We start from the raw sequence: 23,202 nt of genomic DNA, 5'->3' as shown, positions 1-23,202 counted from the left end.
TTAGGTCATATTTATGCAGAAATATTGAAAATGCTAAAGGGTTCACAAACTTTCAAGCACCACTGTATCCCCGACCCAACTCACGGAGGTCGCCCAGTTGCAGACCGAGTTTTCGGATGTGTTCTTGCCCCTGGCTGGTCACACTAACCTCATAGAGCACCACATAGAGATGCCCCCGGGGGTAGTAGTGCGTAGCTGCCCTTACAGGCTACCTGAACACAAACAAAAGGTGGTTCAGGAAGAACTTGAGACCATGCTCGAAATGGGCATCGTCAAGGAGTCCCACAGTGACTGGAGCAGCCCGGTGGTCTTGGTACCCAAGGCTGACGGGTTGGTCCGGTTCTGTGTGGACTATAGAAAAGTCAACGTGGTGTCTAAATTTGATGCGTACCCGATGCCTTGTATTGATGAGTTGCTCGATCGACTCGGCACTGCTCACTTTTATTCAATGCTGGATTTGACGAAGGGATATTGGCAGATCCCCTTGACTCCACTATCCCAAGAAAAAACGGCCTTTTCCACACCGTTTGGTTTACATCAATTTGTCACCCTTCTGTTTGGGCTGTTTGGGGCGCCCGCTACGTTTCAGCGGCTGATGGACAGAGTCCTCCGCCCCACGCCACTTACGTGGCCGCCTATCTGGATGATATCATCATCTATAGTAATGACTGGCAGAGGCACCTCGAACATCTGAGGGCCGTCCTTAGGTCACTGAGACGAGCGGGGCTCACAGCCAACCCAAAGAAGTGTGCAATTGGGTGGGTGGAAGTACGGTATCTGGGCTTCCACTTGGGCAACGGGCAGGTGCGTCCCCAAATTAATAAGACGGCAGCGATTGTGGCCTGCCCAAGGCCCAAGACCAAAAAGGGGGTGAGACAGTTCCTGGGGCTGGCTGGCTGGCTATTACCGGAGATTTATACCTAATTATTCGGACGTCACCAGCCCGCTGACTGATCTCACTAAAAAGGGGGCACCAGATCCGGTCCAGTGGACGGAGCAATGCCAGCAGACTTTTTCTGAGGTGAAGGCTGCACTGTGTGGGGGGCCACTTTTACACTCCCCTGACTTTTCTCTCCCCTTTGTGTTGCAGACCAATGCGTCGGACAGAGGGCTGGGGGCGGTTTTGTCCCAGGAGGTGGAGGGGGAGGACCGCCCTGTCCTGTACATTAGCAGGAAGCTGTCAGTGCGTGAGGGGTGCTACAGCACGATCGAGAAAGAGTGTCTGGCGATCAAGTGGGCGGTCCTCGCCCTCCATTACTACCTGCTGGGGCACCCTTTCACCCTCTGTTCAGACCATGCACCCCTCCAGTGGCTCCACTGCATGAAAGATGCCAACGCACGGATCACCCGTTGGTATCTGGCACTCCAACCCTTCAATTTTAAGGTGGTCCACAGGCCGGGGGCACAGATGGTCGTGGTGGACTTCCTCTCCTGTCGGGGGGGAGTCGGCTGCAGGCCGGACGGCCGCCTGGCCTGAGTCGGGCGGTGGGGGTATGTGGCAGCGGGGGCGTGGTCAAGTGCCAGTCTGTGACAGGAGGGCGGAGTCAGGGAAGGTAAGTGGCAGAATCACTACACCTGACGGCAATTAACCTGTGTTTGTGTGTGTCTTCCCAGTGACCGCGCCCTATTTAGGAAAGGAGAGCAGGGGAGCTCATCGCCGGACGAGACGCTAGCCTGCGTCTCTAGTCTCCGAATAAACATTGTTTAGACTGAAAAGTTTGACAATAAAAACCCCATATACGAACCTGATCTCTGTCCTGCCGTCCTCTGTGCTCCACCCACGCCTAGCGAACCGCTAAAAGCACAATGACCAAATTTCAGAGGGAGCTAAATTTCACCAATATTATGAAATCGGAAGGCTGTCTAGCTTTAAAACTTCCATCTTGTTTTTTTTTTACATACAGCCAATCAGCAGTGATTAAACCTTAATGAGTTAAACCTTCATCATGTCTGATAATGAGAACAACAACAACTGTTTAGGAAAAAAAATTTATTTCTAGGCATCATGCTTTAAAAACACTCAAACAATTCATTGGAAAATACTGCTTAGTTAGTTAAAAAAGCCAAGAAAATGCAAAGATGAATAAAAAAAATGAAGCCAGTTAAATTGAAATGCAATTTAAAAAAGCTCAGGCCACAATACATTAAGAATAAAAATATATACTTATTAATAATAATTCAAAGCTTTTCACACAGCATGTTTTTTTTCTTCTGTAACATCATCTAAATTCTGGAAAACAAACATAAGTATATTATCTTACTCAAAATAATGAAATTTAACTCAATACTTGTAGAAAATTAAATTGAAGTGGCACTTGAATAGATTCCAGGCAAAATTTTAAAAAGGTTTAAAAAAAAAAAAACAAAAGCTAGCAATGAGCCAACACAAACCCACCACTCACTTTAGTATTAAAATATGAACTCATTAACACTCAGTAATATTCACAGAATAGCATTTTTTTTAAAGTTATACTGAGTTTATGACGAAATGAAATAACTTGCAACTTTGTTCAAAATGGATAAAGTGGAAGATAATCTCATCCACTGTGTGTGGCTGCTTTTCTAAAACTACACTGCATTTGTAATTTTTTTGTTTTGTTTTTCACCATGGTTGTTTCACCATGTTAGTTCGCTGTTTCAACAAACCCTGATTGGACATGTTGGTCTTTCTTCATGAACCTATGGAAACAGAACAATATATTTATTAATATTAATATTTATTAATGATGTAAACTACTATTGGGTGTGATTTGTCAGTAATTTAGTAAATTTGTGTAAATTGCATGTAAATAAATTGTGTAAATTTACTGCTAGGTCAACCAAACAAAAATTTCTAAAAATGTTCATAAATGTTTATCGTCTTCATACTCATGTGCATATAACAGAGAAGGCATGAAACCTGGTCTCCAGCAATCAGAGGAGAGAACACAACCCAGTAAGCCACCCAGAGTGACAGGGAGGTCCCAAGTGCTCAAAGATAAAGTCTTTGAGCACTTGATCAGGCCTACTAAAAGTCTGTGCCAAGAGAATAATACAGTATATCATTGTGGCTGATTGCCACGAATTGTAATTTAGACTCTGTTCTTGGGCTCCCTCTGGTCATAGGAGCCAGACTGACAAGATCGAGCTGGATGTCCCCTTACAACATGTATATTGATAAATACTCCAGAAATGACCAAGATTGTCCACAGCACAGCTGACTGACATTTAGCGATATCCACAAAACTCATTATCAGCAAAGCTCACAGAGAGCTGAAAATAACAAAATGAAAAGCACCTTTTAAGCATGACATGTACTAGACCAGGGTATCAAATGTACAGTCTGCAGTTCAAGATCAGCCAGTCAAACACCCTAATCTCACCCAACAAATTAGTTTAGTCTAAGCATTCAAAATTGAATAGCTGTAGACAGTTATCTAATCAATAGATTAAAAGAGAATTAGTTTATTATTCCTGTCAGGGTGCAGAATTATGGAAGCAGTTGCAGGAGAGTTTGCATTGCAAACTGGCAGCCAAATCCAAAATGTGAGACTAAAGGCAGAGTCAAGGTTGAGTGAATGGTCAGTAGCTTTGTAAACAGCATGTCGGAGGAAAAACAAAGTTTAGAGTCCAGATCTCATCTCATTATCTCTAGCCGCTTTATCCTGTTCTACAGGGTCACAGGCAAGCTGGAGCCTATCCCAGCTGACTATGGATGAGAGGCAGGGTACATCCTGGACAAGTTGCCAGATAATCACAGGGCTGACACATAGAGACAAACAGCCATTCACATTCACATCTACGGTCTATGTAGAGCCACCAGTTAGCCTAACCTGCATGTCTTTGGACTGTGGGGGAAACCTGAGCACCATCAGCCGCTGGGCTTGAACCCAGGACCTTCTTGCTGTGAGACAACAGCACTAAGCACGACACCACCATACCGCCCCTGTGATTTATATTGTTAAACTGTAATTTCTTTGCACATTTGTTCGTCTCTATAAGGGGATCTGCCAAATTACTGAATGTATAGTAAGTATAGTATTTGACTGCACTTCCTCAAACATCTCTCTTTGCCTAAGCAATACTGTTGTCTGGAGAGACTGTGTATACTCTTTGAGCTCATCTTACCGTTATCCATGTTCTGCTTCAGTTCTGAGTACACAGTGTCAGCTCCCTCAATGCTCTTTCCTAATGGGCAACAGTCACTTATTTAAAACACACCATTCATATTAACCCCATAATAATTGGCTTTCAGATGAATAACTGATAAATAATCCAAAAGGTTTAGCAAAAGCTAAAACATTTTTTCATTAAAAAAAAATGCACAATGCAAATCGAATGAATTTAGTCCCACCTTCTTTTCGTTTTGGCTTCTTTTGTTTTTTCACCTCAATTTCAGCATCACCTGGGTTGGTGGCAGCATCTACAAAAATGAACAGACACAGCTTTCTTTTCTTACTCTTCATGCTTGTATGAAGCATGAAGCAATCTTGAATGATTTATACAATCTTTCAAAAAAAATTAAAAGATATACCCCATACCCACGTGCTATTTTACAGTTCCTAACCAATTGTAGTGACAGGTCCTAATTTCCCAGATACTGAACATAACATCAACACAATTTCCCATACATTATATATTCCTAAGACTAAATGGTCACAGTTATTCAGAAGATGATGCAGAAAAAAAAACACTTTCCATAAACACAATTAGCTTAACTTGTCAAGCTTAACCATCAATCTCTTGTCATACAGATTGCAACCTGCCAATCCTCATAATGCCACTGTTTTCAGTTTGTCTCAGTTTTTTTTCTTTGTGAAGTGAACTGTAGTTTTGTGGGATTCGTGTTAGTTGATTAGCTTGGTAAAGGACACTGCACTTTTTTTCCACTGTAGACCACATTTGCAGCATAATCAGCCATAAGTGCCATTAGTTTTAAGGGACTAATTTGAATCTACACGGTTCACTTCTGTTCACTTCAGCCAATATCATGATGCTGTTGTCCATAGCCACATCTTTAAATAAATAAATAAATAAATAAAACAAAATAAGTCATCCAGTTTCACTCGCCTCCATATAGGTACAAGCCCTGATACTACCTCCACCATGTTTCACCATCACTCTAGCTTAATCTTTATTGTATTTGGTGATACAGCATTTTTGCAGGCTTGTTAATGAACATTTGAGCAAAGCATAGCCTCAGGTTTCTATTTTTTCCCCATTATATCATATAGTAAACTTATACAGGAAACATTCACTGACTGATCATTAATGAATCAATCTTTATTCAGTAAACTATTTATTACCTGATTATAAATAAGGTATTGCCAAACCTTAAATTAATATGTTACTGACACTTCTTTGTCTTTGACTCAAATTGATGCCAGGAAAAAAATAAAATGGAATATCAACTGTATAGTTAGTGTTATCTCTCTTGGAGATTTCGCAAAAGAGTCTGAATTTTTGTTGCCAAATGTGGCCAAGAGCCAATTACATCTACAGAAGGAGCTATTTAACTGACACTGCAGACAAACTACAGATCTTTTCCCTTAGCCCATCTTGTCTTCAACATCTTGCCTTAAATGCTCGTCTTAAAACAGTTGAAGAAATATTACAAAATAGATGCCATGAGATGCCATGTACATTTTTAATCTGGAAACTACATCTTGTTAGAAAAGACTCACTGTATAACAATCTTCAACAGCTTTTCCGTTGGAAACCATCACATGAAAGTGTGCATACACTAAAGTGTAGAGACACAAATGAATTGCAACATTCAAGATCCCGAACGTTGTGGCCAGAAAAGTGTTAAAAAATAATAGACTGGCCCATGGCCTGGTAGAGCATTTGAAGAAAAAGTACTGTAGTTACGACCGAGTCCATGATTTAGTCCATAATGGTGGAATTATTTCCAAATTAATTTCAGGTCAAATAGTGTGCATCGGAATACAAATTCTTACACATTGCACTGTGTATATAACTGTTTTTTTTGTTCTTCTTTTTTAAGTTACAATGATGATGGCTGCTGTAACCCACTTAATGAATGTAAAATGAATGTAAAATCTACAAACATATCTTAAGTGTAGACGTAACACTGTGTCATCCCATTGAAGTGTCACAGGATATGTGCAAAAAAAAAAAAAAAAAAACTGCATACAATAAGTACAACATTAAACAGTATGTCCTGCAGGACATTATACAGTGGTGCTTGAAAATTTGTGAACCCTTTAGAATTTTCTATATTTCTGCATAAATATGACCTAAAACATCATCAGGTTTTCACACAAGTCCCAAAAGTAGATAAAGAGAACCCAGTTAAACAAATGAGACAAAAATATTTTACTTGGTAATTTATTTATTGAGGAAAATGATCCAATATTACATATTTGTGAGTGGCAAAACTATGCAAACCTCTAGAATTAGCAGTTAATTTGAAGGTGATATTAGTCAGGTGTTTTCAATCAATGGGATGACAATCAGGTGTGAGTGGGCACCCTGTTTTATTTAAAGGAGAGGGTTCTATCAAAGTCTGATCTTCACAACATGTTTTTGGAAGTATATCATGCCACAACCAAAGGAGATTTTTGAGGACCTCAGAAAAAGCATTGTTGATGCTCAGCAGGCTGGAAAAGGTTACGAAATCATTGCTAAAGAGTTTGGTCTCCATCCATCCACAGTCAGACAGATTGTGTACAAATGGAGGAAATTCAAGACCATTGTTACCCTCCCCAGGAGTGGTCGACCAACAAAGATCACTCCAAGAGCAAGGCGTGTAATAGTCGGCAAGGTCACAAAGGACCCCAGGGTAACTTCTAAGCAAATGAACGCCTCGCTCACATTGGTTAATGTTCATGAGTCCACCATCAGGAGAACATGGAACAACAATGGTGTGCATGGCAGGGTTACAAGGAGAAAGCCACTGCTCTCCAAAAAAAACACTGCTGCTCATCTGCAGTTTGCTAAAGATCACGTGGACAAGCCAGAAGGCTATTGGAAAAATGTTTTGTGGATGGATGAGACCAAAATAGAACTTTTTGGTTTAAATGAGAAGCGTTATGTTTGGAGAAAGGAAAACACTGCATTCCAGCAGAAGAACCTTATCCCATCTGTGAAACATGGTGGTGGTAGTATCATGGTTTGGGCCTGTTCTGCTGCATCTGGGCCAGGATGGTTTGCCATCATTGATGGAACAATGAATTCTGAATTACACCAGTGCATTCTAAAGGAAAATGTCAGGACATCTGTCCTTGAATTGAATCTCAAGAGAAGGTGGGTCATGCAGCAAGACAACGACCCTAAGCACTCAAGTAATTTTACCAAAGAATGGTTAAAGAAGAACAAAGTTAATGTTTTGGAATGGCTAAGTCAAAGTCCTGACCTTAATCCAATCGAAATGTTGTGGAAGGACCTAAAGTGAGCAGTTCATGTGAGGAAACCCACCAACATCCCAGAGTTGAAGCCGTTCTGTATGGAGGAATGGGCTAAAATTCCTCCAAGCCGGTGTGCAGGACTGACCAACAGTTGCCGGAAACGTTTAGTTGCAGTTATTGCTGCACAAGGTGGTCACAACAGATACTGAAAGCAAAGGTTCACATACTTTTGCCACTCACAGATATGTAATATTGGATCATTTTCCTCAAAAATAAATGAACAAGTATAATATTTTTGTCTCATTTGTTTAACTGAGTTCTCTTTATCTACTTTTAGGACTTGTGTGAAAATCTGATGATGTTTTAAGTCATATTTATGCAGAAATATAGAAAATTCTAAAGGGTTCACAAACTTTCAAGCACCACTGTACTTACACTTGGATTTCATGTTTGTAAATTTAATTGGGGAGTAAACCACATCACTTGGTCTCAATGTAGAGCCATCTGATGAGGGAAAAAATAATAATTTAGGCAGTTTGCAGTAGCAGAGCAGTTGCTAATGAAGACTATTTGTTCCTACAATAAGTCTGATGTTCTTTTAAAATAATGTGCAATCAAACCATCTTACTTTCACTGTGAAATTTAACCTTTTTCATTTCAATTTTGGAATACATCACATCATCTGGCCCTCTGGTTGCATGATCTAAAATAGAAATTAATTTAGATTAATGCAAAAGGAAAAAACAAATAAAAACAAAAAAGAGTTGACATTAGTTTGATACAGCATTCTTACCATTTTGTTTCTTTTTTCTAGTCACAACCTGTGGGTTGACTGTATTACTGGAGCCAGCTGCAGAATCAGCTAGAAGAAAATAAAATAGAGCCATTAGAGAAGCTACTGCAATACTACATTGCCAGATCTATCTATTTTAACCACAGAAATCTAGATAAACTATACCTGTGGTCCTGGTAGCAGCATTTTCATAGACATTTTCACCAGCTTTTAAAGAAAAAAAATTCAAGACTTTAAAGAGAAAACATTCAACAAGAACAAAAACACCTTGAAAAATAAATGCTGATGTATTTATTGTTATTGAAGACTGACCTGCAAGCTGACTGGTGTCCTGATTTACTGCAGAAGACGGAAACTGATATTCTGCACCTTCTCAACAGAGTAAAGCAGTGAACAGGTTAAAACATTGCCTTTGCAGGTAAGTATATTTAGAGCAACATGAACACAACCAAAAAAAGAGCTAGAAGGGACATAATTTTTCCTCAATAAAGACAAATATGTGCAAAAAAATCTGCTATCAAACCTTTTTTCTTCTTGTAATGTAACAGAAGGATCAGTAAGATTATTAAGATGGCAAACACGAAGGCCAAACTCAGTCCTACAATTTGTCCAGTGGATCTAGGAGCTGAAACTAGGGAAAGCACAGATCCGTTTAAATACTTCCTATTGTTACAAATGTAATTCAAGTAAGATGACATGATTCCCTTACCTCTGACTGAAACCCAGCTTTTTGGTGACTCTCCTCTCTGTGGGTTTTTACAGTGGTAGAAACCTTCATCTGACTTTGAGACACTCCTGATGGTCATCTCTCCTGTAGTCTGGTTCTGGAGAACTGAATCATTTTTATAGAAATCAACACCAGACTCTGAGATCTTTGTGTTGCGATACAAACAGCGTAAAGTCAGAGGACGTCCCTCAGTAACAGGATGGACAGGACTGTCCAGGATTACGTCACCATCTGTAGGAAAGAGAAAGAAGGCACTGAAAAAAGAATATGTGCAAAACGCAGTGTAATTCTCCATTATTAGTGGAAGATTCAGTCCTTTACAAGGCTTAGAAAACACATTGCATTTCTTTGTGAGATTGCTGCATTTTATGGAGTTGTTCTTTATTCTTTAACATGCCATGTTTACAGTACGTGGGGCAGAAAACACAAATGGGGTATTTTATAATTTTATTGTTGCAGTCTCAGAAACAAAGATGCCAAACTGTTTGTATCCTCATTACTGCATTGGTATATCTTTTAATGGTACCCCTTTTGTACATCTGGTGTGTATGTTTCACCTGGAAATGTCCATGTACCTTTTTTTTTGTAATATTACTTTAAAAGCTATTTATCTGAGAAGGTACAGATAACACTGTGTGACATGTTCCTGTACATCGAGATAAGCAGAAAGAGGAAAAGTGGAATTTTTTTTGAGAAAATCAAGCTCAGCAAAAATGTTGATCTGTATGAATTTCCAATAAGTGGATTATTATGACCCACAGATACTATTATTCACTTACCTTTTTTTATTTTCTAGACCTCTATTTTATTGGTGGCTTCAGTACTTAAGCCACTTGAAGCTCATGTGGAATTCACAAATAAACTGACCAAAATTATAAACTGAATATTATGAATATGACAAAGAATATTCAATCCAGTTAAGCATAATATCAAGGTCTAGGAGCTAATATTGGAATCATTTACACCTGCGTGCTAACCTGCCTGAAACACAATTAACATCATAAATCTTAAAGAACACAGCAATAACTTAAGAACTGTCTATGACCATAGTACAACACGTAAAAGCTTTCATCATTTTGTCAGGTTCTGAAAATACACAGTTATGCAGTTATGTTAACAATGATGAAGTGACTCAGAGAGAAGGTAACAAAGAAAAACACAAGCTAAAGAGTCAAACATAATTTGTTAGTTTAAAATAACTAATGGCACTGTGTTGAGTAAAATTTCCACGAGTTCCTCAATAGCATTGAGATATTAAAAATAGGTTTTACTGCAATGCTGTCAATCACAAGATACTAAATGGGCTTTTATGTTTTACAAGTAAGGTATAACTTAACTTCTTTATAATGCTTAAGAATATATATTTTTTAATGTTCAGTCTGGTTTGCGTATTAAATACTCAGAGGTGTCAAGTAACGAAGTACAAATACTTCGTTACCTTACTTAAGTAGAAATTTTGGTTATCTATACTTTAGTGGAGTAATTATTTTTCAGTTGACTTTTTACTTCTACTCCTTACATTTTTACGCAATTATCTGTACTTTCTACTCCTTACATTTTAAAAATAGCCTCGTTACTCATTTCATTTTGGCTTGTTTTCATTCCAGCTTGTCATAGTTCAAAACAAAAAACAACAATGACCACTGATAATTTGCGCCATCCACATGGAGTGAATTTGACTGTGGTTGGATGAGAAGTATAAGCATATGCAATTCCGACACCCTACTGGTTTGTACGCGATTCATCACACCTGCAAATGACACAGAATCAGTGATCACATCACATGCCAGCAAGGCACACTTGTATGAAGATGTCCGTGGTACAGACTGAAGAGAACTTGAGTTTAATGTCGCAATGAAGCACCAGTGAGGAGGTTGGTAGCCAGGACGACCAGCCAACCCTGGTACATCCCTGGCCATACCTGGAAGAATTTTTCGAAATGGTTGGATGTCGAAAGAACTCGATGAATGAATGAATGAATGAATGAATGAATGAACCCTTTATTATCACTGTACCAGTGAAATTGACCATCAACCTGTCCTTACATACATACATACATACATACACATATTAACAGAGGGGGAGTAGACAGGACAGGAAGACAGGGAAAAAAGAAAATTACAGAGAACATGAGGAAAGGAGAGGAGAAAAAAGCAACCCCCACCCTATGCTCCTGCGAGGAGTACGGTGTGGGAACATTAAAAAAACCTCAGCACATAAGCACAAAAAACACAAATACACTTTACAACATGAAAACACGGGACTTGAGGGGGGGGAAGGGGGGCAATCAGGGGTGGGGGGTAAGGGGGGGAGGGGAGGAGGTAGAGCTTACCCAGCGCAAGCAAGCAGCCATCCACTCCTGCAGCCATGAGGGCACTGGTCACGCACCCGCTTGTCACACTGGGGGTGAAAGCGGCAACCACAGGAAGTGGGGGAAGGAATGTGAGGAATGTGAGAGCATCTCACAGCAGTGACCTTCAGGGGGAGATGTTGTCCCAGCAACGGCCTTGGCTGAGGCCAGTGCTGTCTCAGGGAGCCGAAAGTAGATAAGATTGGGATTGTTTGGTCTAGGGGCGAGCAGACGCATTTTTTGCATGTCCGTTCTGTTCGTCCATTTCTGTCCATTCTGTCCAATTTGGGCTCCAAAAAACTTTTCCTTTGCAAAGCCGAAAGCTTCTCCATGATGTCATCCATGTTGTGGTTCAAGTTCTGAATAGCCACAGTCTGAGTGCCGACAGCTCTGCCCACTGCTTCAATCATATCGGGCAGCTTTATGGGGCTTTGAACAGCTGTCACCGTTGTCTGATTTCCTCGATAAACCAGGGCAATGCCTAATCCAATCAGCAAAAGTCCTGTAATTATGGTTCTGAATAGGTAGATGTCTTCAATGTCCTCCACAGAAAGAATCGCCAGGCACATGACCCGCCACCGCTCCCACGCATCCATCGTGTAACCAGCCGTGAACGTTCCAGCAGGACAGGCGGGTTCCCCCGAACTCAGGCTTCTCGTCGAGAAAACTGTGTCAATTTCGTTAGGAGACCAGTTTATCAATTCCATGATTTTTTTTTTTTTTTTTTTAGTTTAAAGAGCAATGCGGAGAGAGTCTCTCAAAAGTATAGACAGACGAGACAAGGGAGCACAAGCAGGGAAAAAAAGGAGGGAGAGGGAGAACAGAGAAAAAAAAAACCTCCTTTCGAATGCGCTGCAAGCTCTGCGCACCCAAGTACCACGAGCTAATGGCTTTCAAAAACTCGCCGTCTAATCTGAAAAAGCATATTGAGGTAAGCCGAAAGTTTATCATCAGTCGATTATTGACAAAATATGGTAGTAACTTGTGACGCAGAATGGTAAATTTGCAATGTTTGCCATGGCTAGGTACATGCCAAGACATGCCACCATACTTTGCTTGCTAGCAGTAGGCTATGATTCAACGTTGCGAGTTCGTTTGGTGGGCTCTGTGAGAGATTTAAAAATTTGCTTTTAGTCAAAGTTTTCAACATTAACATTTTAATATAACAGTCATTATGCCCTTTAGAAAAATATTTTTTTGGGGGGAGGTGGGGTAGGGCACCATAGGCCCCTGTGGCACAGCCTAAGCCTTTGTCCATAATGACTTTTTTTTTTTCATGCGTTACTTTTACTTTTATACTTTAAGTAGTTTTGAAATCAGTACATTTGGACTTTTACTTGAGTAAAAAGCTTGAGTTGATACTTCAACTTCTACAGAAGTCTTTTTAAATCTTAGTATCTATACTTCTACCTGAGTAATGAATGTGAATACTTTTGACACCTCTGTAAATACTGCTGATGAGAACTGATAAAAAGACTCACAGTGCACTGTGATGTTGACAGGATCACTGTGTCCTCCAGATTCAAACTGACACCAGTAAACTCCAGTGTGTGATGTAGAGAGGGAGCTGATGTTACATGTGGATCCTGAATATGATGAACAATTGAACAGTGTCTCATTGTGTGTGTATCGTCTCACTGTCCATCCAGTAGAGTCACTCTGGTCCTCACAGCTCAGTGAGAGAGAGTCAGCAGTGAAGTGTTGAGTTCTGTTGGGACTGATGATCAGAGACACTGGAGCTGATTCACCTGATAATAAATATAACAATTTATGTCACTATTATATTAACATTTATACTTGATTAAAAATTAAGACAATTAAAAGAGATTAAAAAAAGATTTGCAGTGTGATGTCAGGAAGATAATATATTAATTTATACATAGAGCATAAAATATCCTAGAAATGACAATAATTTCCTGAGTGAAAAGTAGCTTTCTGTTTGAAGTGATGCATCATATCAGAGCTAAGTCACAAAAACTCAGACACATTTTTCACTTGTAATACACACACATCCATGTTATCAATTCATAACACCTCACAATAACGCTCTAATCTTTCTCAATCTTTCAGATTCTGCCTTTTTTTCTTTTACACTCGGTGTTCAGGAAAAAAGTTCAAACCTCCTCCTCTTCAACTCATTCACACTTGAGTATGATACTGGGGAAAATTTATTTGTTCTCTATATGTATGTTCCTGTGTATGTATACACTGTCTGTCCACAAAATGTCATCATTTGGATTTAAATAAGCAAATACCTAAGAGCTGGATAATTATTGCAGTGATTAATATGTTTCAGATAGCAACAATTCGTTTAACCCTAACTGATGCAGTGAGTAGCTTCTCATTTCTGAAACAACCGTGTCATGGTCATGGAAAAGGTGTTATTATGGTTTAGAAGGGTTAAATTACTGGCCTGAATCAGGCAAAGAAAACAACTAAGGAGACTGCTGCAATTACTGGAATTGGGTTAAGAACTGTACAACACATGATTAAAACCTGGAAGGATCTTGATGGACCATCAACTTTGAGGAAGAAATGTGGTCAGAAAAAAAAAAAAACTTGACTGTGATCAGAGATCAATAAAACACTTGTGTAATATCACTAAAACAGTAAAAAAAAAAAATCAACAGTAAAACTCATGGCTATGTTTAGTAGTGAAAGTAAAAGCATTTCCACATACAATGCAGTGAGAACTCACAGGATTGGGACTAAACAGCAGTGTGGCTATAAGAACACGACTTGTTAATGAGGCTAATCAGAAGAAAAGGCTCCAGTTTGCAAGGGGGCATAAATATTGGACTCCGGAGCAATGGAAATAGGTCATGTGGTCTACTGAGTCCAGATTCACTCTATTCCTGAGCAATGGGCATGTCAGGGTAAGAAGGGAAGTGCATGAAATGATCATAATTGGATATTTTCTTCCCTGATGGCACAGGCATATTCCAGGACAACAACGGCAGGATTCATCAGGCTGAAACTGTGAGAGAGTGGCTCAGGAAGCATGAGGAATCATTTTCACACATGAATTGGTCACCACAGAGTCCTGAGCTTAACCACATTTGGGAAGCCATAGCCTAATGGTTAGAGAAGCAGCTTTAGGACCAAAAGGTCACCAGTTTGATTCCCTGGATCAGCAGGAATGGCTGAAGTGCCCTTGAGCAAGGCACCTAACCCCCAACTGCTCCCCAGCCTGCTCTGGGTATGTTGTTCTTTGCTAAATGCCATTAATGTAATGCACTGGAGAAGACTTTACAGAGCGGTTCAATTCCCCCATCATCAATACAAGATCAAAGCTAAAAATTAGTAAAAGTCTAAATGGAAATAAATGTTGTGATGTTGCAAATGATTGCTGAAACAATGTCACAGGTAATGTGCTCCATAATTAAAGTTAAAGGTGGTCCAACAAAATATTTGTGTGCACCCCTTTTTGGCCTGGCAGTATAACTTACCATGTGTTACTACACAGCTCTACTGTTAACATGTTCTGTCCAGTGCAGTCACATACTCACCAGTAACCTTTACCCAGAGTGCATCACTGTAGTGTGTGTAGTAGACTGGGTTTCCCCTTCCAGCTCGGCACCAGTACTGACCTCCATCAGAGAAACGAACTGGTCTGATGACATAGTGGCCCGATTCTGTTTCAGTCTCAGAGCTCTGTGTTGATGTGCTCCAGTAAAACTTCCATCCAGCAGACTGTGGCTTCAGTGTACAGTACAGAGTCACTGGGATTCCTGTCAGTGCAGCTCCTTTCAGGTCTGATGTGAGTTCAGGTTTAGTTTTTTCTGCTCGAGATAAAACATACAGTTCAGAAGTAATAGAATATTTACTGTACTAATCACCTCTACAGAGTGAAAACATTTCTGCTGTCCCTGTGATAATCCTGGTCTCAGTTAAACAATAACTAGGACTAAATATATTTTTTTCTACAGTGGTATTACTTTATTAGTGTAGTATAGTAAATTAAATTCATCATCTTCACATTTATTTGCTGGAAGAGAACCTGACCAAAGATTAGACCAATAGCAGGTCACATGATGTGATTCTTCTATTCATCAGCATTGTGTGGTTTAATTAGTAAATAACTTAAGAAGTGAATAAGATGATTTAAGTGAATGATGTGGAAATTGCGATATTAGAAAAAAGAGTCAATTTCTCACTTTGACAACGCAACAGCGTGTCGTTTATTGAAACACTCAAGGAAAAACCAACAAGATGGCACTACCCATCAGATAAACAAACCGAGTCGGCATCCTTAAAGGGGCCGCATCGCTAATACTCTAACAAGGTAACACATTAAACATGTTGTGCGGAACACACATCAGATCAGAGTAAAATGCCAACTTAGCTGAGCAAGGCAAGCAAGGCATCAGAACAGAATAAAATACCAACGTAGCAAGCAAGACATGGTATGGTGAATTATGTCCATAATAGATGTCCACTACATATGTACCCCCAGAATTCGCCATAACACAGAAACAAATGAAAGTCAGCGAGGAGGTGGGCGAACAATCTGGCCATAATGACTCCTCTGCACTGGAACATGGGTTGAGGAACCCCCGTGTGGTGGCGTCTCCGAGGCATTGAGGTGGGAGGAAAGATGGTGGTGTGAAGATACCCTAGGTGCCACGCTCGGGGACTGGGGCCAAATCGGAGGACGCCCTTGTTTTGGAGGCTGAGCGAGCCCCACAGGTCTGTCCACATCCAGATGAGCTGGCTTAAGGCGGTCCACCGAAACGCATTCTGCCTTACTGCCAAAGTCCACCACAAAGTGCTTTTCCCCGCTTTCTAGCACACGGAACGGCCCGTCGTAAGGTGGCTGTAGTGGGCCCCAGTGTGCATCATGACGAATGAAGACGTATTCCGCTGATGGCAGACTCGGGGGAGTGTAGGATTGCAGGAGGCTGTGGCATGAAGTCGGGACAGACGCAAAAAGCCTCGTCTTATCCTGAAACATCGTCCGCTGCTGGGCTGAAGACCAGGGAGTAGAAGAGTCTGGAAAGAAATCCCCTGGAACCTGCAATGGCTGGCCATACACCAGCTCCACTGATGAGGCCTGTACCGTAGGTCCTCCTTAGGGGCAGTCCTCAGGCCTAGCATGACCCAAGGGAGCCTGTCAACCCAGCCACCATCCTTGAGGTGAGAAGAGAGGCCTTCATAGCCCGATGAAAACGCTCACAAAGTCCATTAACCTGGGGGTGATAGGCAGTGGTACGGTGGAGTTTCACACCCAGGCTGTTTCCAATGGCGTTCCAGAGCTCAGAAGTGAACTGTGAGCCCCGGTCCGAAGACAGATCAGATGGGGTGCCAAACCGGGCAACCCAGGTCCCGATGAACGCTCGAGCCATTTCAGCAGTCGTCCCTGATGTCAATGGGACAGCCTCCGGCCAACGTGTGGTCCTATCAACCATGGAGAGGAGGTAAGTGAAGCCCCGGGAGGAGGGGAGGGGTCCCACCAGATCAATGTTGACATGGTCGAACCTTCGCTCTGGCACTGGGAAATGTGCCAGGGGAGCTTTTGTGTGACGGTGAATTTTTGAGCGCTGATACTCTACGCACGAGTCTGCCCAGTCCTGCACATCCTTCTTGAGGCCATGCCAGACGAACTTGGCTGCCACCAACCTCTGAAATGGCTTCCTACCTGGGTGGGAAAGGCTGTACACAGCATCAAAAACTCGTCGTCTCCATGCTGTGGGCACGATGGGCCGTGGCTGCCCAGTGGAAACGTCACAAAACAGTAATGTTGCCACCATCACCAAAAGCAATCTCCGATAACTGCAGTCCAGTGGCAGCTGTCCTGAGTGCCAGCACATCGGGGTCAGTGGCCTGATTGGCTGCCATGTGGGCGTTGTCAAGCCCCAGGTGGACGGCTCCCACAGTGGTGCGAGAAATACAGTCAGCCACAAGGTTGGTTTTGCCCGCAACATGTTGTATGTCTGTGGTGAACTCAGAGATGAAAGAGAGTTGACGCTGTTGGCGGGCAGACCATGGCTCAGACACCTTAGCCATGGCAAACGTAAGGGGTTTATGGTTGACAAAAGCTGTAAACTGTCGCCCCTCCAGCAGTGAATGGAAGTGTCAGATGGCTAGGTGGAGTGCCAGCAGCTCCCGGTCAAAAGTGCTGTATTTACATTCAGGTGGGCGTAGCTGGCAGCTAAAGAAAGCAAGTGGCTGCCAGGCACCATCCACCCACTGCTCGTGCACCCCGCCAACTGCATAGTCCGAAGCGTCCGTAGTGATGGCAATAGGTGCATCAGGCAATGGGTGCGCCAGCAACGTTGCTTTGGCCAAAGCAGCCTTTACAGCTGTGAAAGCTTTTTCTCTCTCCGAGGACCAATCCACCAGGTGTTTTGGTGCTTTCCCCTTCAAGGCTTCATGCAAGGGGCACATGATTGCAGCAGGACCAGGAATAAAGCGGTAGTAAAAGTTCACCATTCCCAGGAACTCCTGCAGGGACCGCACTGTGACGGGCCATGGGAAGTTCGAGATCGCGGCAACCTTAGACGGGAGTGGCACGGCCCCATCCTTGGTGACACAATGACCCAGGAAGTCAATGGTGGTCAAACCAAACTGGCACTTAGCTGGGTTGATGATAAGTCCGTGCTGACTGAGACGCTCAAAAAGGATCCGCAGGTGGGCCAGGTGCTTGGTTTTGGAAGTGCTGGCCAAAAGGATGTCGTCCAGGTAAACAAACAGAAAAGGCAGATCATGCAGTACAGCAGGGGTGTCAAACCTGATCCATAAAGGGCCTTGTGGCTGCAGGTTTTCATTCCAGCCATGCAGCAGCACACCTGACTTGGCTCATTCAATCAACTGAACTGTCTTCACACAGTCAAATACTTGCAGCCACACCCACCCTTGATTAAAGGGTGGGTGTGTCAGTTGATTGAATAAGCCAAATCAGGGTGCTGCTGCATGGCTGGAATGAAAACCTGCAGCCACATGGCCCTTTATGGATCAGGTTTGACACCCCTGCAGTACAGAGTCCATGAGGCGTTGGAAGGTCTGGGCGGCGTTTTTAAGGCTGAAAGGCATCCTCAAGAACTCAAACAGTCCAAAAGGGGTGATCACTGCTGTTTTGGGCACATCAAGCGGATGGACAGGAACCTGGTGGTATCCACGGACGAGGTCCACCTTAGAAAAAATGACCTTGCCTGCCAGGCATGTTGAAAAATCCTGGATGTGAGGCACTGGATAGTGGTCTGGCGTTGTAGTGTCGTTAAGTCTGCGGTAATCACCACAGGGGTGCCACCCGCAGGCAAGCTTGGGAACCATGTGGAGGGGCAAAGCCCACGGGCTGTTGGAGCGGCGGATGATGCCAAGGTATTCCATGCTGTCAAATTCAGCCCTGGCAATGGCCATCTTAGCTGGATCTAGCTGTCGCACCTGGACATAGACAGGTGGGCCAGTGGTGGCGATGTGGTGCTCCACCCCATGCTTGGCAGTAAATGACGAAAAGGTGGGCTGCGTGAGCACTGGAAACTCTGCAAGCAGGTGATGAAACTCGCCAGTCTGTGAGAGCACACTAGACAGTCTGATGGAGTCTACACCACTGAGATTGCAGGTGTATGAAGAGAACGTGGTGGCATCAATCAAGCGACAGTTTTTGACATCCACCAGCAGCCCGTAAGCGCATAGAAAATCTGCACCCAGGAAGGGGACAGCTACTTTGGCCGTGATAAAGTCCCAGTTAAACCGCTGACCGCTGAAACACACAACTCCACGTGATGCGTGCCGTAAGTGCGTATGGGGCTGCCATTAGCAGCCTCCGGGGGGGCCAAATCCATTTGCCAGGATGTCCAACGTCGATGCAGGTAGAATGCTCCTCTGCGCGCCAGTGTCACACAGGAAATGGCACCCATAGATGGTGTCCTGGATGAACAGCAGCCTGCCAGTGCAGCCGATGCTCAAGGCCACTACTGAGTGCCGGCCTTGGTGTTTCCCACCCCCCTGAAACTGCAAGGTGGTTGGCATTGCTTGGCCCTGGAGCCAAATTTCGCATGGTAAAAACACAGGCTGGAGTCAGAACGTGGCCGGTGCGAAACTGTAGCTGCTGCAGTGAGCACTGGGTCACCAGGGTATGGGACGGCGGCATGACAGGCATGGGAAGGGTCGGTTGCAACGGCATAAGCAGGGCTGAGCACAGCAGCAGTCATGCAGGGGTGTTGAACAGCCAGAAAAAACTTGTCAGCCTCCTCTGCCAGTGCGTGGCAGTCAGTGATGGAAGTGTTGGCTAAAGCAGCCCGTACCTGAGGAGGGAGTTGACGCAAGAAAAGCTGGACGAAGAGGAACCCAGGCCTGTGCAAGCAGATCCAACATTCTGTCCATAAGTTCAGAGGGTTTGCTATTGCCCAAGCCTTGCAGAGAAAATAGCCAGCTAGCCCTCTCAGCATCAGAAAGTTCAAAAGTCTTTAACAGGTGAGCCTTGAGTGTAGTATACTTATCCACAGCAGGGGGTTTCTCAGGAGACTGACCACTCTTGTCGCTGTCGAGCTGCCGAGGGCCAACACTACATAGTAGTACTTGGTGGTGTCTGCGGTTATTTCACGCAGCGCGAACTGTGCCTCAGTCTGCATGAACCACGCAGAAGCCGACGACTCCCAGAACTCCGGGAGCTTCAAAGTTACAGCATTTGGCACCATAGTCGTTCGGTGTGTCTCTGGAATGCGTCCAGCAGACAAACGTCGGGGTCACCAGTGTGGAAATTGCGATATTAGAAAAGAAGAGTTAATTTCTCACTTTGACAACGCAACAGCGTGTCGTTTATTGAAACACTCAAGGAAGAACCAACAAGATGGCACTGCCCATCAGATAAACAAACCGAGTCGGCATCCTTAAAGGGGCCGCGTCGCTAATACTCTAACAAGGTAACACATTAAACATGTCGTGTGGAACGCACATCAGATCAGAGTAAAATGCCAACTTAGCTGAGCAAGGCAAGCAAGGCATCAGAACAGAGTAAAATACCAACGTAGCAAGCAAGACATGGTATGGTGAATTATGTCCATAATAGATGTCCACTACAATGACGTCTTTCTTCTTGATGAACGCAAACCCAGATGCTGTGCAATAATGACACATTGTTTTCATACACATTACTCTTTTAGTGGATATTATTCAAAATAAAACAGAAGTAGAATATTTTTTTCCAAATTTCAAATCATAAATAATGAAGGCAATCTCTCACCGTTGTTTCACATGTTTAATATTTGTAAGAATATGTTCTATAATCTCAAAAAGAGCTCCATCACTTCAGTTTACCTGCAGAATACGTTTACAATTCAAACACCTAAACACTTCATTCCTGCATCTCTAACTTCCTGACTGTGGCTGAAGTTTTATGTGAAGTGAAGTTTTATTACAATAAGTTACTGTGCCTTTAGTTTATGTAACTTGTAAACATGAGCGAAACTTGTTTTCTTTAATAAAGGATCTGATGGACTGTATGTTTATCAGAGAAATCGGCAAACCCACATTACGTGTACATGTTTAAAGCAGTTCTATACAGAATACACTTTATATTTTTCACTTGTTTTGTTAAATCTGCACATTTGTGTTCATATATAAAAAAATAAATCCTTTTCAGGTGTCAATAACATGACTTTGTATCCAGTGAAGCCATGATAGGGATCTTTTCCAAAACAAATCTATGAGCACTTTTTTGTGAACAATTAATAATCCAATAGTTTTTTTTTTCTAAACCAGTAGAATGATGACAGTGTGATCAACCCAATTATCAGGTGCAGAAGATTTGATGAAAACCAGACAGGCCTGGGGATTCACACTCACAGTTGGTTTGGGTTTTTCTGTTGATATGAAATTATCAGCAGATCAGAGCTGCTTTTATCTTTACAAAATAAGAATTAGTCTTGTCCTCTCTCTGCTTTCTGAAATTCTTGTACCACTTTTGCTACAGTATTCTGACTGATAAGTAAAACTTTGCTGATCTTCTTGTAGCCTTCACCTTTGTGGTGTAAAGACATTATTTTCTTTGGGGAATTCTGAAGAGAAAAGTTGAGCATCGCTCTCCATCCAGCATCCAGTCACTAATGCCACTTTTCCACTACAAACGCGGCTGAGCCGTGCCGTGCTGAGTCGGGCTAAGTCGAGCTGATCGGGGCTATTGAAGTTGCATTTCGACTACAACCGCGCTGAACCGTGCTGGCTGGAAGTGGGTGGACACATTGGGTGGAGTTAGCGAAAGTGGGTGGACATCACGCGATGTCGTTAAGCGGTGCAAACAGTGACATCAGTGATCTTTTAAGTGGTAGTCTCATGACCCGGATAGTAAACAATAAACATGGAGTCATTAGTGTTGCTGGTCTTGGTGCTGTGGCTTGTTGTCACAGACAACGCCAACAGATACTGGCAAGAGCGTATAGATGAGGCGAGGCACATAAGCCTTCATAATTCTCATAATTCGTAATTCTTCTTCTTCCGGGTTTGCGGTGTTTACAGATACCAGCGTGCTCGCGGGGCGTGTGTGGGCATGTGAGGACACTCCTCCCCACCAATCAGTGCACAGGGGAGTGTCTGCTCACGCCCCCAGCCTCACTCAGCTCGGTTTGGCTCGCTTCAGCCCCACTCCAAAACCGTGCGAGTTTTGGGTGCTAAGCAGGGCTGAAGCGAGCTGAGTCGTGCTGTTCTGAGATAGTCGAAACGCGAGCCGTGTCAGGCTGAAGTGAGCTGAAGCGAGCTGAAGTGAGCTGAAAAAGGGTAGTGGAAAAGGGCCATAAAAGAGGTCATTGTTGAAGAATGGAAAAAGATTGATGTTGCAAAATGTCGCCAACTTGTTCATTCCATGCCTAGAAGACTTGGTGCTGTCATTAAAAATCATGGAGGCCATAAAAAGTATTAGATGCAGTAGTTTTTGTTGTGGGGTGTACTCATTTTTGCACGACCCTAATTTGAGTAAAACTGAAAAATGTGTAATCTAAGTTTATATTATTAACCTTACTTTCCCATTATAAGTTAAACAGATGTTATATTAAACTTTGTCTTTTCAACATTTTGGAAATTGTTTGTGTTCATTGAGATATTGTTTAAAATGTTACTTTTCAAAGGGGGTGTACTCATTTACGCTGAGCACTGTATATATAGTATTAATGTTTCATAATTAAGAGTCTGTGATAGAGTCCTCTGTCACGTGTGAAAAATGCATGTAAACAGTATAAAATGTTAATGAAATATGTGAGATAAAACACACCTGATACAGTCAGTGTAACAGCATCACTGGTCTCTGTGCTCTGAGAGTCACTTCTCCTCCCACTGCAGGTGTATTTACTGCTGACATCATTTCCTACTGAATCAAGACTAAACTCCTGTGTTGTTCGGTATGAGCGTGTGTAATCATTTCTCTTCCAGCTGTATGTCCACTCAGTGTCTCTTCCTCTCGGTATCTCGCATCTGAAAGTCACTCTCTCTCCTCTGAACACCTCCTTATCAGGCTTTATAATCACCACAGGTTTAGGACTCTCTGTGGAAAAATAAATACCACTGTTTTTATGCATTAATTAATTCCCAACACCATTATTTAAATGAAGAGTAACATTTTAAACTGAATACAGTAAATCTGCTCACATGTAAATGATTAAACTCTGTCAGAGGTGGACTGAGTCATTTTAACAATCTCTACTAATGAATTAAATGTAGATCACAATTCGAAATTAATCAGATGAATGTACTGAAAATGTAGATCTTTTTCACTATTGATTGATGTCTGAATGACAGTGTGTTTGCTCTCCTGTTTTCCTGATTATTCATCATTAGGAACACTGAGTGTCAGCAAGGGAACAAGAAACTAAAGGGAAAAGATTCACAATAATGCTAGAAATAACTGACAGTATCATTTGTTTACCCTGTTAACAGGTATATTTAATATAAAAGAAAACAATAGCTCTGTAATACACACCCTTACTCATCACCACACACCTGTACACACACACACACACACCTGTTATCACGTCATAACCCCTGATACACACTC

General features: G+C 42.4%; 1 protein-coding gene and 1 long non-coding RNA gene across 2 annotated transcripts in view; both read right to left on the bottom strand.

Moving 5' to 3' along the window:
- Positions 1-23,202, bottom strand: part of LOC132885528 (obscurin-like) — a 607,458-nt gene that overhangs the window by 465,599 nt on the left and 118,657 nt on the right. The window contains exon 12 of the mRNA XM_060920272.1: positions 22,423-22,692. Within this exon, the coding sequence (XP_060776255.1) occupies positions 22,423-22,692 (270 nt within the window). The remainder of the gene's footprint in view (positions 1-22,422; positions 22,693-23,202) is intronic.
- Positions 4,150-7,841, bottom strand: LOC132873882 (uncharacterized). Its single transcript, XR_009651614.1, has 3 exons — positions 7,785-7,841; positions 4,334-4,402; positions 4,150-4,167 (listed from the first exon to the last, which is right to left on the bottom strand). It is a non-coding gene; the product is annotated as an uncharacterized LOC132873882 (long non-coding RNA).

The sequence above is a fragment of the Neoarius graeffei genome, chromosome 1 (genome assembly GCF_027579695.1).
Source record: "Neoarius graeffei isolate fNeoGra1 chromosome 1, fNeoGra1.pri, whole genome shotgun sequence".
Classification (NCBI taxonomy): Eukaryota; Metazoa; Chordata; class Actinopteri; order Siluriformes; family Ariidae; genus Neoarius; species Neoarius graeffei.
The sequence above is the reverse complement of the archived record's forward strand: the minus strand, read 5'-3'. Positions and strand labels throughout refer to the sequence as shown.